Raw genomic sequence first — 18,353 nt, 5'->3', positions numbered from 1 at the left:
GTGCCCTGGTGTCCATGCTTAGTAAAGAAACTGTCTGAAGCACCTTGCCTGGGCTAGAGACTCGAGGGACACCAGGTCTCAGGGACTAGGTGACAGCAGAGGCCAGAGGGGAGCAGGCGATGGCAGGAAGGGTGGCCATGAGGCCATTCTTAGGCAGCAAATGGCAGCACTCTGCAGGCCAGACAAGCCTGGACCAAGGGACACTGAGCAGGGAGAATCTTCCTCCTATGGCCCATGGCTCTCCTGACATCACCAGAGGTGGTGATGTCCACAAGCTGCTCTGGAGGTCAAAGGGTCCACGTCCCTGTAGGCAGGCAGAGTGGTCACTGTACTTGGCTCTGAGGTTCAGTTCCTACCTGCTGTGACATGGATATTCTGGGTTCCCCATATCTCCCACTGTCAAAAGGGGCCATCATGACCTTAACTTGGGAGGATGAGAGACGAAGCTTGTGTCAGATCCGTGAGCAAGCAGAGAGGGAGACAAGGCCACCTTAGGCCCTGCCAAGGGACAATCATGACCTTACCTTTTTATAGACAAGGGAACAGAGATTGAGGTAAGTGACTAGCAAAGGCCACACCACAAGAGAGCCAGCAGGAGGCCTTGAAAACACCTGCTGGGCTCAGTCCTCACTGGAGACAAGGTGAGCACAGGCCGCAGAGTGGGTCCAGAAAAATGGGTCAGGGAGCTGGGAGGGGGGTAGAGCCTACACACCCACTGGGACACATAGCACACACCTTGAAGATACCGCAGTTACTGAAAGATATTTACTACTGTTTGGTCCTTTCTTCAGCACCCCCACCCCCCAAATAAGTCACCCACACCCGAAAAATAAAGTCCTCTTGTACAAGTCTTTCTCAGGTTGTCAGGATGAGTAGCCAGGGGCCAGCCAGGATGCCAGGCCACAGAAGCGCTGGGGCACCAGGTTGGTCCTGCGGAGGTTCAGTTCTGAGGCAAAGGTCCTTGCTTTTTGGTAGAAGAAGAGGGACATCTCCCGGTCCATGAGGAAGTGGTGGTAGATGGTGGCCAAGCGTGTGTAAATCTTCAGCTGAGCTTTCTTGTGGCCCAGGTCCACAGCTGCTGCCAGTGCCAGCTGGTAGTACCCAGCTGCATCAAAGGGATCCTGCAGGTAGATGTGTTTGACTGGGATTTAGCTGACTCGCTGACATGGGGTGGGGGGCGGTGAGTGGGGAGGGTACCTGGATCAACCCCCAAGGGCTACACTACACCAGGGTACACCCACCCAAAATGGTTGACCCATAGGCCAAATCAGGGTGCTATGAGGGCATCCCATATTTTCCCATCACAATCATAACTTAGCCTCTTTCCAACAGGGCTAGAGTTTTCTGGTCCTTGTCTTTGAACATCATTTTTTAAAAACTGTCCCAGCAAAGGGCACACCAGCTTGGGGGCTACCTCAGAGTAGCAGCAGGTCCATCGTACCCCAGCAATCCAGGAGACCAGGAACAGCTTTATGACTGCCCCTCAGGTCCACCTTATGCACACATCTGTGCCCCTTTTCTGGAGCTCCCTCCTTCCTCCAGGATTCCAGAACCTCAGGCCTTGACTTGTCATGGCTTCTGCTTCTCTCCTGAGCCTCCTGGCTGCCTGGATCTTACTGTGCCTCGCCCCTAGTCATTCCAGAGGGTTGTATGATACCTTCCTTTGGGGAGGTGGATCCCCTGGGACTTCAGAGCCTCCCTGACTCTGGGGGCTTCCTGGCCCCAGAGTGTTTGTACAAGTGGCCTATTTATTTCCCTGGGAACTAAGATGAGGTGTAATACACCCCTCTCCCAGATCAAGAGCATCGTTGCCTCAAACTCAGCATCCCAATAGGATGCAAACTCCCTCTGGACCCACCCCTGGAGTCTCCCACCACCCTAACTGATTTCTGAGGTCTCCAAAAGAGTGAACTGAGGGGCTTCCTGAGACCCACCCAGTCTGCCTCCCCTTGTTCAGCATTTGTGACAGTCCCCTTGGCTGGCAAAAAAGCCCAAGATCTACCAATATCTCCTTTTGAAACCAGCCCCACAGAGCCAGTACCCGAGAACAGAGCAGAGTGGGCCATGTACAGTGGTGGGCACTCCTCACCCTGGGCTCCATACATGGCCCACTCCTCCCTGGCTATCGCTGGGACAGGAGGAAGCATGGGGGTACTGCATCTCAGGGGGAAGAGAAGCTCTGGAGGAAAGGGCACCCAGCTAAGCAGGAAGAAGAGTTGGAGCATGTGTCTGCACATATGTGTGGCAGCTCAGATTCACACATGTACCTGGAGCTGTGACTAGCAAAGACTCAGAAAGGGAGCCTGTGATCGGTATACCCCTTCTGGAATCTCAATTTCCTTCACTGTGAGGCAGATGACAAGGTCTGAAAATGCCACAGAATTCAATAAGGACTTGTGGGGAAAGGCTGGTACTCCAGCTAGGCTTCCTGGAAGAGGCATCAGGATGTGGGTTGGATTCTGCAATGTGAGTCTCAGGGGCCAATGCTCATAAATGTCCTTGTCCCTTTATGTTTTTTTGGGGGGTCACCACATCCAGGAGGCACCCTAACTCCTTTTCCACTACTGGTATACGGTAACCCTGTATCCTTTTCTTGTAACTTGAGAAGGCCAAGCCTGACCAGCACAAGAAACTAGCGCTATATCCTGACCTTGCTGGTTTCTCACAGCAGGGGCTTGCTCCCTGAGGACGCGAGGCCATTGCTGGGCGGCAATGACTGTAAGTGCAGACCTCACACTCAGGAGAGCAAGGTCTCGACCCCAGGTGGGGCCCCTTCTTGCCCACCTTCAGGTCATAGAAGATGATGTCACCCAGCACCAGGTACACCTTCACATAGTACAGGGTCTCCTCGTCGAATTCCAGGGGTGAGTTGCAGAGTGACAGAGCCTTGAGGAAGAAGTGCTCAGCCAGCTCTCCGTGGCCCAGCCGGTGGTGCAGGGTGGCCAGCCGGTGGTAGGCCACGCGCTCATTCAGGCGGTCACCTGGGGATGCAGGTGGAGGGGCAGGGGTGAGGACACTGCCCAGTGGGGCAGGCATGGCATGAGCCAGTTGGGGGGTGGGGGAGCATGCGTGTAAATGCAACAGCACATCATGGCAGCTGTGTACACTCACAGCCTTGAACCAGGCTGCTCTAGCCACGTCTTCCCTGTCCCCAGACTCATTTTGTCAGTTGTAAAGTGAGCTAATGACAGTAGATCCCTTTCTGTTTCCATATCTGGCAAAGCTTCAGGCTCACATGCCCCCTTTTGTGTCTACATGGAGCTGCCTGGGGAGAGGGGGTGTCTTCAGTTAGGCCCGTCCACGATCTATGCATTCTCAGGCACAGGGCTCAGTGACTGGCTGTGGCTGCTGCCTTATATGCTCAGCACAGTCTGGCACTTTAGGGAGCCATGCTTAGAGCCCCAGGCTTAGCCTTGCAGACAGGGAACCTGCGTGGGTGGGCTCGAGTGCCAGTTCATGGAGCCCATACTCAGTGCTCTGAGTTCAGCTGCATTCCTCCTGCAGGCCTGAGGCCCCACTCGGGGCTCCCTCCTGGGAGGAGCACAGACACCCAGTCAGTGGCTCAGTGTTGGGGAGAAGGAAGCCTAGCACTAAGCAACAGGTTGCAGACAGGTGAGGACAGGAGAGGGGGGAAGGGATATGGGAGAGGACAGCATATACAAGTCCACCTGCGTGGAAGGCAGCTGGCCAGCATTTGGTGCAGCAAGAGAAAGCAGCAGAGAAGGCCTCAGAGCTCTCTTGCCCTTATGTCCTTGCCTGCTCTGTGCTCGGCCAGGGCTAGATCCTGCCAGCTCAGCAGAGCTGCCGTGGGCCTCAGCGAGCCTGCTCTGCTCACTGTCCTGGGACAGGATGGAGTGCAGGGCAGGGCACAGGGCTGGGGACTCACCTAGGGTGATGCTGAGTCCTAGGGCCTCATGGGCGAACTCCAGGCCCTCCTGGGGTGCCTCCAATGCAGACAGAAGGGCCACCAGCTTGTTACACAGGCGCAGCTCTGCCTCTTGGTCCCCTACGGTCACAGCCAGGGGCAGCGCCCGGTCCTGTCCACATATTGAGATTAGGCTTCTGCAGTGCCCACCATGCAATACCTCCTGGGCCCACATGTGTGCAAGGAACTGCCACCATCCTCCACTGTGTGGTCTTTTCATGGGACCGAGGATGGTTCTGTCCTGAGACCTCAGGCTGGGATGTTACTAGTCAACTACACCTTCAGCTTCAGCACAGCCTGGGCTTAAGCGGGACAATCAAGTACTTTACTAAAATGCATGACATGTGAGCTCAGAGTCAGTTGTACACTGTGAGCCATGAGGACAGAGGAGAAGCCATGTCTTTCCTGGCACCCTATGTGGCCTTTTACACATGCCTAGGCCTCTCGAAGCCCAGCTTCTGCATCTGTAAGGTGACAGGATTACCCAACCAGGGCTGCTTCAGATATTAGTATGAGGCATATACTGTGCTTTACAGAGGACTCAAAGATCACTCTAGGAAAGCTAACTACACCGCCACTCTCTATCTCCAGGTGGGAAACGTATGGTGGCCACTCACCCGGTAGAAAGATACAGCTTTTTCCCGCTCCCAGGAGCCATTGAAGAAGATGTCCCCAGCCGCCTCAAACAGCTCCAGCCCCAGCTTGGGGTCCCCAGTACACAGGGCTGCGTTCTGTGCCACCTGTAAGAACCAGAAGTTCTCTGGAGATAGTACCACCTGGGGTGGTCATGCCTCCGAGATGGGCGGCCTCACACTTGGAGGCACCAGTCTTTCAGTCTCTGTGCGTTTGTGGCTCTGAGAAGAGCAACTTTCAGGACCCGAGAGCCAGGAAGTGTCGGTTCAGCTGTAGCCCAAGAGTCCAGCAGGTGTGGGCTGCCCAGGTGAGCATAGAACAACTGAGACCTGGACTCTGGCCTGCCCACCATGTTGGAATCACAGTTCCCTGCCCCTACATTGCCTGTGGCTGCCACCACACCCTGCTTCTTCCTAACCCATCCATGCCCACCTTCTCGCCCATCAGTGCCACAAGACAGGGCCTGAGGCTGCGGCTTCCCTGCTGTGTCCAGGGATTCCTGCAATGCCTGGTGCATTGAAGATGCCCAACAAACACCTGCTCAGTGATGAGACTAAATCTACTCACTCTCTAGCTTCTAGGTTGGACCTTAGTATTCTCTTCCAGCAGGTGGCGCTAGCTCACCACCCTGACTCAAAGCTGTTTGCTTCAGCCGGCCCTCTCCAAGCAGCTACCAGCCACAGCCCAGGGAACTTCTGAGCCCTGGGCTCCTTCCTTGATCCTAGATCCTCCGTACACAGTGCTGCTCCTGTGCTCCTTATCTGTACAGATCACACTGTGTTTGGGAAGCATCACAGCTTCTATGATAAACATGTTTTGAAGTAAATGGACCATGAGCTTACTGAAGCAAGTCCTTCTGTGCAGCGCGGACACAGCATCCTTATACACACTGAGCACTTGCTATGTACTGACAAAAGATGGGTACTGTGAGGAGCCCACCCTCTGCCCAGGGAGCTCAGATGGTTGTCAGATAGTCTGGGCATTGAAGGAGACTGAGGGAGCCAGAGTGGGCCCTGGGATCCCGTAGGTACTCAACAGTGATGGATGAACGGATGGACAGATGAGTGAACAGATGGGTAGACAGGTGGATGGGTGGGCAAGGAGTGAGGGACAGGGAGATGGATGAATGGGTGAGTAAATGGGTAGGTTGAGAGGGTAGATGGGTGGATATATGATTGATTGTGGATGGGGAGGTGGATGAGCAGACAGGTAGATGGGTGTGTTGGTGGACAGGTAAATGGGTAGGTGAGTGGGTAGCTAGGTGGGTAGATGGGTGGGTATCCATGGGTGGGTAGTTAGGCAGGTAGATGGTGGGTGAGATGGGTAGTTAGGTGGGTAGATGATGGGTGAGGTAAGTAGTTAGTTGGGTAGATGGGTATCCATGGGTGGGTAGTTAGGTGGGTAGATGGGTAGTTAGGTGGGCAGACAGGTGCTTGGGGGTAGATGAGTGGTAGTTAGGTGGGGTGGGTGGTGACGAGCAAGCCAGTGCACCCTGATGGCCCTGAGCGCACCTGGATGTACAAGTCCACCAGCTCATTCTGGCGCAGGATATAGTAGATCTTGCCGGCCTGCAGCCAGGCACGCGCCTCCTTCTCCTTCTGCTGCAGGTCAATGAAAATCCCCAGGCTCCGTTTGGTGTAATCCAGAGCAGACTTGTAGGCCCTGAGGTCAGACACAGGCGTCAGAATAGAATCTGCCTCCAGAATGGTCTGGAAGGTCAGGACCTGAGGGGATCCTCTGTAGGCAGCATCCTGTCCTGCCCCAGGCATCCCAACACAGCATGGAAAGACAAGGGGAATTCTTCAGAGGGAAGACAGGCAGCTTTGTGTAAGTAACCCTATACACAGGCTGAATCCAGTCTGTAATGGCTAATTGTATAGCAACTTGACAGAAGCTAGTCATTAGGAAACAGGAATCTCACTTGAGAGTATGTCCCCGCCAGACTAGCCTGTGAGCAAGCCAGCAACATGCTTTCTTGATTGATGACTGATGTGTGAGGGCCCAGACCATGGCGGGTGGTGCCATCCCTGGGCTGGTGGTTCTGGCTCTAGGAGAAGGCAGGTAAGCAGCACCTTCCATGGCCTCTGCATCAGCTCCTGCCTCCAGCTTCCTGCCCTGTTTTGAGTTCTTGCCCTGACATCTCAGTGAGGGGCTATGATATGGAAGTATAAATGGAAATAAACCCTCTCCCCTTCAAGTTGCTTGTAGTCATGGTGTTTTAGGGGCTGGAGAGATGACTCAGAAGTTAAGAGCACAAACTGCTCTTCCAGAGGGCCCGGGGTTCAATTCCCAGCACCCACAAGGCAGCTCACAACTGTAACTCCAGTTCCAAGAGACCTGGCACCCATGGCAAAACGCCAATGCACATAAAATAAAAATAAACAAACCCTAACTAAGACACAGCCTCTGTCTTTTCTGGATACTAGGGAGACATTGGCAGAATTCACATCTTAGGCTGGGTTTCTCAAACTGTACACACGGCAGTGGCACAGAGGACGTTCTCAGCAGTCACTGTCCCTGCTCTGAGTTTCTGACCTGAGGCCTGGCCTGGGCTCAGCACCTCCAACAAGCTCCCAGGGAGATGGACAGCAGGCCAGGGGCATACTCCAGAAGGGTTGCTCTAGGCCGTTAGCCCGCCGCTCCTGCTGTGAGTTATATGTTGGGACAGGCGCATCTCAGGCTCTTCCCTCCTTCAGTATCCCTGCCTTAGAGGAGGTGTCTGTTGAGGATTTTGCCAGCTTTTAGGCTACCCAGAACTTCAATGTTGGTCACACCTTAAACATGACCCCGAGATCCGGCTCCAGGGAAGTTGGCTCTGCCCTCTATGGTGAGAAGCCTGAAGAACATGTGGCCACCACCATATGTCTGGCAGGTGAATGACACCCAGCTGCCCTGGCCCCAGAATGACAACTAAAGACCAGGGGCGAGTGGAGGTCAGCTCACAGCAGCAACCATAGCATGGGTGGCTTCGAAATGCCTGTATCGGGGACCCTTGTGTAACTGAGAAAGTGGGGACAGGCGGGTAGGAGGGCTAGTCCCTCACCAGAGAAGCCTATGCTGGGACTCGGATGTCATGAGTGGAATGATACCGGCCCTGAGGGGTTGGGACGTGGCTGGTTCCTGGCAGGGGAGCTCCCCCAGGACTTCTGTGTCCCAACGCTGGTGCTCTTACCGCTCGGTGCCCAGAGACAGGTAGAGCTGGCTGATAGCCTCCAGGAGCTGACCCTCCAGCACCTTGTCAGCCGTCCTGCGCGCCAGTGCCAGCTGGAACTCATGGTAGATGACACATCGCACCTCGTTGGGCATGACCTTGCTGTAGAAGTGGCACAGCTTTTGCACAGCCTGTAACTGACCTGGGCGGGGACAGAGACAGGATGTCACTCTCCTGCCTCCATCCCCTTGGAGGCACCTCAGGGCCTGTGTATGGAAGGGTTAAAGGTCCCAGTGTATGACTGCCTCTGCTTTACTTCATGAGTCAGGTCCTCAAAAATGAGAATACTGAGCCCAGAGCCAGGCTATGTAGTCTTTAGAATAGCATGCCACAATATTGCCATTAGTTGACATACCAGGGAAGCTTGCAGATAGTGCTGGCCATTCCAGCCAATCCAGGGAAGGGGCCTGCCTGTCCAGGTGCTTGCCCTGGTCCACACCTTTTGTCTGTCTCACCACCCTCTCCCCACCTCCACCCTAGCCTAGCGACCAGGGAAATAGCAGCTCAATACAACTGGACACTTGGATAGTCCACAGCCAGCATCCTGCCTGGAGCCTGCCACAAAAATAATGGATTTAGCCTAGCCCAGGCACCCACAGCCTGTGCTTCATTTAGGAGGCCAGGCTCCAAGCCATGGCTCATTGGGCTATCCCAAAGCCAGGGGAGGGGCTGGGAGCCATGTGGCATCCCCAACTGTGAAGACAACCCGGAAATCAACACTGAGGCAGAAGGCCTAAGCCATAAGCCAGCCTGACCTCAAGGGCTTCTTAAGGGCTCATGAAGCAGTCTCTAAAGACACACACTGGCCAAGCTTCAGTAAATGCAAAAGGATGGAAGTCATAAGGAAGGTGTTCTTCAGCTGCACAGCAACAAAGCTGAACTACAGAAGAAGTTCGGGGCCAGGCTGGGCGACTTAGTGAGACCTCATCTTTTGTAAAAGGCAAAAGAAGGCTGGGAATACAGAAAGGTTACAGAGCATTGGTCTAGCATGCATGGGGCCCTAGGATGGTTCCCAGTCCCGCTGAACAGACAGACAAACAAATCAATAACATCAGAAAATTTGGTGCGTTCACAAATATATAAAAGTAATCTGCCCATGCCTGAATAGCCAGAGGTTAAAGGAAGAGACACAGGGAAACAAAAGCATAGAAGTTTAAGGGATGATTGGGGTGGAGACTTGGCTCAATGGTCAAGAGCATTGGTTTCTCTTGCAGAAGACCTGGGCTGATTCCTAGCATCCATATGGTGCCTCACAACCACCTGTAACTCTAGTGCCAGGGCACCTGATACCCTTTGGGGTACCAGGCACACATGAGCTACACAGATATATATGAAACAAAACACCCATACAATATAATAATAATAATAATAATAATAATAATAATAATAATATAGAAAGTTAAAGGATGTTGAAAAGCAGAGATGAGGGGGAAACTTATAGCTGTGAATGCTTTTGATGGAGGTGGGAGGGAGGGGGAGAAGTGGGGAGAAGGTGAAGGTGAGAAGGGAGGAAGGGAAAGGAAAGAAGGGGTACAGGGAGACAGGGAGGAGAGAAGGGAGGAGGGAGAGGGAGGAGGAAAACCCTCAAACCTCAACTCCCACCTTACTGAGCTAATACGTAGCAGATGTAAAGCTGGCGAGAGCAGGCCAGCGGTGGAGGAAACTCGCAAAGCCAAAGTCTGATGCTTTGAAAACCTCGACAGAATCATAAACCTTTCGCCAGCCTGACCAAGAAAAAGAGGCTGCAAATTTCTAAAACCAGAAAAGAGGGTGCACGCTGCTGACAGTCTTGTGGAAAGGACAGACTGCCGTGAACCACTGCCTATCAACACACCAGAACACTTTCCAGAAAGATGCACTGCACCAACACTGGCTCAATGATGACCTGGCCTGTGGCCCCGGCGTTATCCCTCAGCCTCCCAGGGGAGGAGGGACACATACTGCTAGGCCCTCTGCTGCCGCTGTCCGAGTTTGAGGGGTATCTGGGGAGGCCTGGCAGGATGGGTTGGTGGCTCTGTGGCCGTGTTGCTGAGGCTGGCCCACAGAGGGAGGATATAACCTGAGACTTCTCTGGGTCCCTTTCATACCAGAATCTGTCCTGCCAATTCCTTACCTATTGGACCCTGTTTCCCTCCTTGGCTCCCTCCACACGACTGTGTCCGTAAGACCTCAAGTGTGGGTTAGGTCTCTGCTGGAGAACAGACTCCAGGCAGATTCACTTATTCTGTCTTCCCCACAGTCACAGCGAGTGCTCAGTTGCACTTGATGGCTCTCCAGTCCTCTTAGTAAAGGGGCAAACCACGGGCTGGGGTTCGTGGTTCATGCTTAGCACCCCAGCCAAGGCTTCCCATTCAATACTGCAAAGTGCATGGATTCAGTCACCCTGTGCCTTACCCAGTACTCCCTGCTTGGCTAACATTTCCTCAGTCCTCTGGTCTCAGACCAAAGAAACATCAGCCAGCCACAGGCTGGAGTAGAGTTGCCTGTGAGCAAATGGATCACTCTCTCTATGGCTGTTCTTACCCAGCCATCGGTTTTCTGTTCAGCTCCAGACCCCAGCAAGAACAACATGGTTTCACTTGTGATGGGGCTGGGATCAAACCTGTACAAGGTCCCTGTGGGTGAATTTGATCTGTTGTAAGGTTCTGATGACTTCTAGGAAGAGGCCATGGGAGGTGTTCAGGGCTGCAGACAACGTACCTGTAGGTCTGGTTCACAGAACCCCAGGCTTGTGTTAGCTCAGTGTTCTGTCTAAGATAACCTCTATTCTGCTGCTGGGGCAAGGGTGTGGAGTCCTTAGAGCAAGGTACTTTCGGCTCACTCCCTATGTCATTATACCTAGCCCAGCACAGGAAGAGGCTGCATCAAAGATGGTGGCGAACATCTCCAGGTTTCTACTACCTGGAGGACAAATAGCCTCTGTCCTCTGCCTCCCACCCCAGGTACTCTGAACGACACGAGGTGTGAAGAGGGGACAAGGGTGGTACTTACTCTCCAGATGGTCCATTTCCACAGCCACCAGAAAGGCCCACTCGTAGTAGCACTTGGCCTGCTGAGAGAGGGCCCGGCGGGTGCATAGTTGGCCCAACCACAGGAGAACCTGGGTGAAGTCCCGGCCACACACACCACTGGGCAGCTGGGAGAAGAGCCCCACAGCCTCCCGCAGGTAGTGTTGTGCCAAGCTGCGGGCACCAGCTTGCAGGCACAAGGCCCCAAAGTTAGCCAGGACTACTGCCTGGCTCTGCAGGTGGCCCTGGCTGTAGGCCATGTGCAGAGCTCGGAAGTAGCCTTCAGCAGCCTGTCGGGTCCTGCCCGTCCTCTTCAGAGCCATGGCTACCATGTTGGTCATCACACACTCCTGGGCCTTGTTGGCCACGGCTGCGTCTGAAATGGATTTCAGAATGTCCATGGCTATTACGCTCTTCCCACAAAGCATGTGCAACCAGGCAAGTGCCACCAAGCGGTCCACGACAGCGTGGATCCCAGCTGCAGTGTCAGCTTCTGCAGCCTGAGACATGAAGGCAATGGCCTGGCTGTGCTGCTGATGGTGGCTGTACAGCTGAGCTAGACTGGCATATAGAGGTCCACACAGTGCCTGTCCTATGCCCGGAGTGAGAGAGGCCAATGCCTGCCTGAGGTAGTAAGCAATCTGGGAGGGGAGGTGGTGGCTTGCCCTCCTTTGGCTGTTTGGCCCAGGAGCATTCTGGAGTACCAGGTCCACGCTCCTCAAGGAGCCAGCCAAAGAGCACCTAGTCCACAGTGAGGACACCCTGATGCAGCTCAGTGCCAGGTGGGGCAGGCACTTCCTGCCATAGATGTCTGCCAGAAGCAGGTAACAGTCCTCAGGCCATGAGGCCTGTGGGGTCCCCACATCCCTGTTGAGGCGAAGCAGTCTTTCCAGGTAGGGCAGTGCCTCCTCAGGCTGCTTGAGGTGGGTGTAGTGCCTGGCCAGCAGGAAGCAGGCCCGGGCTTCGGCCTGCGGGCTGAGGCCACAGATGGCCCTGCGCAGTGTGTACTTCAGGAGCTCGGCGTCTGTGTTACACGCGTGGCCCGGTGTCCCGAGGAGAAGGGCTGCGGCTTTGGGTGCCACCTGTAAACACTTCTCCCCATTCTTCTGTTTTAGGTACACAGTAGCCAGGCTGGTATACACTGCTGCCACCAGGAAGAGGTCCCCAAAACTGCCCTCTAGAGCTCCCAGGGCTTCTTCAAAGTACACCCGGGCCTGGGATAGCTTCAGTTTCCGGGCACACAGTCGCCCCAGCAGGAGGCAGAGCCTGGCCAAGGCCATGCCCAAATTGACTTTCTTGGCAACTCCTCGGGCCTGTGCCAAGCGTCCAGCCAACTCCTCTTCATCGTCAAAGCCACAGAGGACAGTGCTCAGCCAGGGAAGTGAGATGTCATACAGGCCCCGGAAGTGGGCTTCGTAACCAGGGGCATTCAGGACCTGCAGCAGTGAGTCCAGAGGCTCAGGATCTGTCCAGTCATCTTCAGGATCCAGGCAGAAGGGGAGCTCCTCACTGTCAGCTGAACTCACTCTGCTGGACACTGCTTCCAGGCTCTGGGCTATTGGGTCTTCAGGGTGGTCGGGGCAAGCCTTGCAGCGTTCTAGAATGTCCTTTACCATGTGCAGCGTCTCATGTGGTTCTGGGTTCAAGTGAGGCAGAGTCATTTCTAGAAGTCACAGAAGGTGCAGTTGGATTAGTTTTAAGCCTAACTTGAGTCCTAACTTGACCTGTGTGACATCCTCCATCTCTGCCCCACCCACTATTCCCCTAGCTGCAGATTCTGGATGACACTGTCACACCCGGATTCCAGAGCACTGGAGGCTGGATCAGGGCCAGTCCTGCTGGCTCTTGTCAGCTTTCCTACCCAGCAGCCCCCTCTCTTTGACCTGCTCTTGGACAGCAGAGTTTTCAGAGGCCCTGCTCGTCAGAGCACAGGGGTGAATTGTAGACGGTTTCTCTTTAGAAAGAATGGAAAGCTACCTAAACACCTGGCCCACAGCAAGAGTCCAGTCACAGGTGTGTGATTCTGCAGATCCCTCAGACTCTAGAAGCTATGAAATCTCTGACAGCCATTGGCACAACTAATCCGCATGGGCTCAAAGGCTGCCATATAAAATAGGCAAAGTTAACCAGGCTGTAGGGGCCATAGCTCAGTGACAAACAGTGTATCCAGAATGCATGTGGCCTGGGTTGTACTCAACAATACACACACACACACACACACATACACACACACACACACACAGGAGAAGGTAGACAAAACCAATGACAATGAGGATAGGGATGCTGTGGTTACTGGCCTCAGTTGTACCACTCAGTCAACCGGGTGGTGGTGTGGTGGTGGCACACACCTTTGCTCCCAGCACTCAGGAGGCAGAGACAGGCTGGTCTCTTGAGTTCAAGGCTATCCTGATCTACAGAGTGAGTTCCAAGACAGCCAAAACTACACAGAGAAACCCTGTCTTGAAAAATCAAAACAAACAAACAAAAAAAGAGAGCGAGAAAGGGAATGACCCCAGGAAAGGGTCACAGATTGGCCATTGAGCACAATCTACCACCACCTGCTAGCAGGACCTTGGCCTCAGATGGGCTCAGATCCAAAGTCACACCCCTCCATGGGCCAGAGCAGACACTTGTTTCTCCTGGGAAAATACAAGCTTAACACAGAGTTATTTGGAAGGAAATGAATGAACAAAGGCTCTGGAGCTCCTGTACTGGGATAAAAGAGCCTCTTTGCTCTCAAGTTTGAAAGTTAAAATATGCTCAAAACATGGGCTGGAAAGATGACTCCGTAGTTAAGAGCACCTGCGGCTCCTCCAGGTTCCCTGCACACGTCGTCTCATAACCATCTTTAATTCCAGTTACAGTGGGGAGTCCAATGCCCTTTTCTGTCCTCCATAGGCACCAGGAACACATGTCTGGTGTATACACACATGCAAACAAACACTTAGACACAAAAAAGAAATTAAAAATAAATAAATCTTTTATAAAAATATGCTCACACAATCTGAAGTCAAGCGTGGTAGTGCCCACTTACGGTTCCAGCACTTGGGAAGCAGGAGGAAGAAAAAGTGTTCAAGTTTCTCTTTTGCTCCATAGTGTGTTTGAGGCCAGCCTGAGACCACTATCTAAAATTTATTTAAATCTTTCTCTTTACTATTCTGTAAAGCCTTATAACAGACCTGAGGCTATCAGATTGGTTATCCTGGGCAGAGGACGGGCTACCTGGGAGAAAGCTGCTCCATCCTCACCTGCCTCTGCTCGCTGAGCCCAGAGCAGGAGGCCTGGGGCCCATCCCATCAGTGCCAGCCTCCTCCTGGCCCTCTTGCTTGAATCCCACTTAAGCTTAGATGGGTCCATTGCTGGGGGAAATCCCAGGACCCTGAGGGGCTCACAATTCTAGATCCCCTGTTTAGACCCTCTAGGGAAAAAGATGGCTGCAGAGGAGCAATGGGAAGGGCATTCCGGAATGGACCCCAAGAGGGAGGGACCTCCAAGGTTAAGTTGTGGGGGACTTTCTCTTCAACCCCTAACCAATGGGCCCTCAGTGGAAAATCTGGGTGATTGCATCTGGTCTTGAAAAGGAACCCACAGCAGCATGGGCTGGAACAAGGTGAGAGGGATGCCCAGCCTTCTTGGGAGGTCCTGATGAGGCCATGCATCTACAGGAAGAGAGCTGGGTCCCCAAGGTTTCCACAGGTGCAATAGAGGAGCTCCAGGGCACCCATTCCACATCCCCCACATCCTGCTGAGGCATGGCATTGGTGCTGAGTGCCCATGGTGCCCCCATACTGCTGCCTCTGCCCTGTGTTCACACCTGGTAGACTCAGCCATGAGTGGAGGAACCTGAGCCGCAGGGCGGTACCTACCTCGTTGCTCCAGATGCTCACCCTCAGCTTCTTCTAACCAGTCTAGGAAAGGGAAAAGAGAAGCAGTCACTCCTCCGCCTGCACCCTGCATCCTGCCTCATGCGGCCAGGTGAATGCAAGCTCTCCAGTCACTAGCGCCTACAATGGCCAGGGCCAGAGAATCCATGTTCTCAGATGTTTCCAGGCAACGATGGAGCACATGTCTAGCCCTGGTGTCCCCATCCCCACACATCCTACTGAGGGTGCCTGGGATCCTTGTCAGCTGCATGACAAGAGGGGCACAGACAGCTGCGGAACAAACTGGGCTGGGTCTCTCCTCTGCTGATTGCCCTTCACCCAGGTGGCACTGGAGCCTCATTCCTACCTCCTTGGGTTGGCACTAACTGCCTGCTGGATTGCTATAGCAACAAAATAAGGAAAAGATCTGAAGAAAACATATAAAAACCAGGAAGTTATAACATCAGACAAAACTTTGACGCTTGTCTAGCGGAGAGCCTTTGGTAGTTCTGGCCCTGGGATTCAACAACCTTGGAGCCAATTCTGCCTAGAGCTGGGTAAAAGGAATCTGACGGGCACTGGCAGAGGAGCCAACCCCATGTGCTGGTAAGGGTTCTGGTCAGATCACAATGGGGTCCCCAGGCTGTCCTACCCTCAGAAACTAAGGGTTCAGGTGTGTCACCTTTGCCTGTTGACAGTGGAGATAGGTTTCCTCTGCAGCTAGGGCCTCAGGACTGCCTTCTGGGTTGCCCGTACCCAGCCCTGAGGGCACATTCTTAGCTTGCCTTTCTCTGCTCTCTGGTAGACTTTCACTGCTTCTTTGAGGATGTCCCGAGAGAGGTGGTGTAGTTGGAAAGAGAGGGGAGGAGAGAACCCCTAGCGAGCTTAGAAAGAGCCAGAAGGATCCAACCAGCATCCAGCTCTCTTGGGACTAAAGCACCTAGCTCTCTTGGGTACATGAACCCAGCCCTAGCAAGGCAGAGTGCAACCACCACAGGTGGCCTTACCCAGACCACTGGACTCCACCCAGCTGCAAAGCATTTGGACCACACCCTTCAGAGAAGTTCCTGCTCTTCCAGGAATCTGCCCTGGGAAGACTCCAGGTTAATCTGACTCAGAACAGTCTTTATGCCTCCCCAGCTCACAGAGAGAACAGAGGTACCACACACTCCCTGCACCTACCCAGGCTGCATGTGGTACACACATCTGTGCCAGATGTTCTGCTCAGGAGCCGCCGAGCATCCTCATCTGAGAAGTGGCCCTCTCTGCGGAAGAATGATCTTTCTTCCTCACTAAGGAAAAGTGCACTTTCCAGACTAGAGAGACAGAAAAAAAAAATCCACAATTAGAAGAACTAATTCAAAGTCCAGGAGGCCCCCGGGAGAGTGGGCAGAAGGAGCCTGGCCAATGGAGTCGCTCGCCTTCAGGCTCGCCTTCAGGTTAACTGAGTTTACTGTCATTCCAGGACTCTGGAACAGAGCCAGCGGTCAGCTGAGCACCTGTAAGAGCCAGATGGCTTCACTCCACTGCATTTCCTACCTAACTGAGGACACTGCCCCCTGGGAGCTGTGTTCTCTTTGTAGGATGGAGCTGTCCAGATCCAGGAAACAGGAGCAGCAGCCATGTACCTCTACAGCTAAACTTGGGAGGGTGTTTTTGTTTGTTTGTTTTTGTTTTATTTTTTTTTAAACAAAAGTCAAAATTTCACAGTAAGATCCATTTCTTCTCCCTCATTTAACTGCTGGGCCCACTCAACCACAGTGGAAACACCAAATATCCTGCCTGGTGGTAGTGGCCTTTAATCCCAGCACTTGGGAGGCAGAGACAGGAGGATCTCTGAGTTTGAGGCCAGCTTAGTCAACAGCATGAGTTCCAGGACAGTTAGGGTTGCACAGAGGAACCCTGTCTCGGCAACAAACAAACAACAAAACCCAAAACCCAAGAGGACCCTTGTTAGGTCCAAGATTAAGAAAGACTAAGTGAACAGGAGAAACAGCTCAGAAATTAAGAGTACTTGCTATTCTTGTAGAGGATCTCTGAGTTTGGCTCCTAGACACAACCATCTATAACTCCAGTTCCAGGGGATCTGATGCTCTCTTCTGTTCAAACACCCATTTGGTGCATAGACTGGCATACACACAGGCAAAACACTCACACACATAAAATAAAATAATCTCTCATTTTTTAAAAGAGATTTAGATTATAAAGGTCCTGGGAAGGTGAGTGCCTGGGCAGATTCTTAAGCCCCACTTGAACCGTCCCCTGTGAAGCCACCATTCTTCCCACAGCACCTAACACAAGGACGGGGCTCATGTGGCCATGAAGCCAGGCAGAGGACACAGAGAGGGACAGAGGGACAAAGGGAAAAGCGAGGGAGGGAGGTATTTTGCCTGTAGGACTAAGTTAGCAGGGGAATGTGAAACTTTAAAATGCACCTTCTATAGACCAAGGAAACCACAGCCCAGCCCAGCCCTTGGCCTCCTCGGGCCTCTGAAGGCTGTGGGGGAAAAGCGAGGCAGGTGACACAGGGAGTGTGAGCCACTCTCGGTGGTCATCTTTGGCTGTAAACAGGATGTGAACAGGTGGAGATGTGAAGTTTTTGAGTTTTGACACTCACCCTGGGCTTATACTTGAGATCCTGGCTATAAGAGCCAAGTACTGCAAAAAGGTAAAGGTCTGTGACTTGCAAAACTCATTCTCATAGGGTCTGGAGACAAATGGAAGGGGAGAGAGAGAGAGAGAGAGAGAGAGAGAGAGAGAGAGAGAGAGAGAGAGAGGAGACGAAGCAACCAAGATGAGAAGCTGGCTTCAGCCATGAGCTGGTAAGGGATGGATGTTGCTGTCTGCTCCTACCTTCTCTGTCTCAGATTACATCAAGAGAGGAAAAAAAAAGAAGAACCTCTGGGCTGTTCCCAAGGTGGGAGCCCCCAGGTTTAAGGCAGGAGAAATGCCAGAAAATATTTGAGTGACAGAGAAGTGGATACAGTCCCTTGCTGTGAAAGATAATGCCAACATCACCAAAGCTCCAGGGAGACAGGGGAAAATGGATCAGAACCCAGCTCTTCCAGTCCAGAACCACCAAAGCCACTAGGATTCCACATCTGCCAAGAGGCCAGGGACAGAGGATGCATTGCCTGGAGAGCCGCACCATCTCTGTATTGAGAGACCAAGGACCACCTGAGCTAATGAGGTTATCACATAAAGCAACACTGCACAACTCAGAAGGGGAGAGCCCAGAGTTCTCTGTCCCTGGAGCTGGGTGCAGAGTCTGTGGAGGTCACCCAATGGGGCATAGATAGGCTATGTCCCTATTCCGCATGCGTGCTGACCTTCTGATGGGGTGCTGGAAAATGTGGCTCTAAGTATGACCAGTACACAGGTCCAGCCAGTGTCTGCCCGCTCTGACTGACAGGGACACTTTAAATCAGGGGCTAGAAGGGAGGGAACTCATAAGGATGGCAGCAGCCTTAGAAACTGCATCTGAGAGTCAGCTATGGGATCCATTGGCAGAAGGGCCATTGAAACATGTCCAGTTTGAGGGAAGCATGGCTATAGAGGGGACAGGAGCAGAGGACAGGTTCTCTGCATACACCTGTATTTCCAGGCTCTTCGACTGAGGTCTTAACCAGGCCACGTCCAGGGGAAACCAGGAACTGACCAACAGTAGGCTCAGCTGGGCTCACTGGACACTCCCCGGTCACTCCCCACCCACC

At 53.2% G+C, this 18,353-nt stretch overlaps 1 protein-coding gene across 5 annotated transcripts in view; it reads right to left on the bottom strand.

The window, feature by feature from the left end:
- Positions 1-745: 745 nt before the first annotated feature.
- Positions 746-18,353, bottom strand: part of Sh3tc1 (SH3 domain and tetratricopeptide repeats 1) — a 43,049-nt gene continuing 25,441 nt past the window's right edge. For 3 of the 5 annotated variants that reach the window (XM_075943798.1, XM_075943796.1, XM_075943801.1), the window contains 9 exons: positions 15,823-15,956; positions 14,644-14,685; positions 10,761-12,440; positions 7,731-7,911; positions 6,070-6,220; positions 4,543-4,665; positions 3,887-4,037; positions 2,785-2,981; positions 761-1,121 (listed from right to left, as the gene is read on the bottom strand). In XM_075943798.1, the coding sequence (XP_075799913.1) occupies positions 864-1,121; positions 2,785-2,981; positions 3,887-4,037; positions 4,543-4,665; positions 6,070-6,220; positions 7,731-7,911; positions 10,761-12,440; positions 14,644-14,685; positions 15,823-15,956 (2,917 nt within the window). In that variant the 3' untranslated portion in view covers positions 761-863. Of the gene's footprint in view, positions 1,122-2,784; positions 2,982-3,886; positions 4,038-4,542; positions 4,666-6,069; positions 6,221-7,730; positions 7,912-10,760; positions 12,441-14,643; positions 14,686-15,822; positions 15,957-18,353 lie in introns of all 5 variants that reach the window. The other 2 variants (XM_075943799.1, XM_075943800.1) reach the window with 2 other exon arrangements.

This window comes from Microtus pennsylvanicus, chromosome 12 (genome assembly GCF_037038515.1).
Source record: "Microtus pennsylvanicus isolate mMicPen1 chromosome 12, mMicPen1.hap1, whole genome shotgun sequence".
Lineage (NCBI taxonomy): Eukaryota > Metazoa > Chordata > Mammalia > Rodentia > Cricetidae > Microtus > Microtus pennsylvanicus.
The sequence above is the reverse complement of the archived record's forward strand: the minus strand, read 5'-3'. Positions and strand labels throughout refer to the sequence as shown.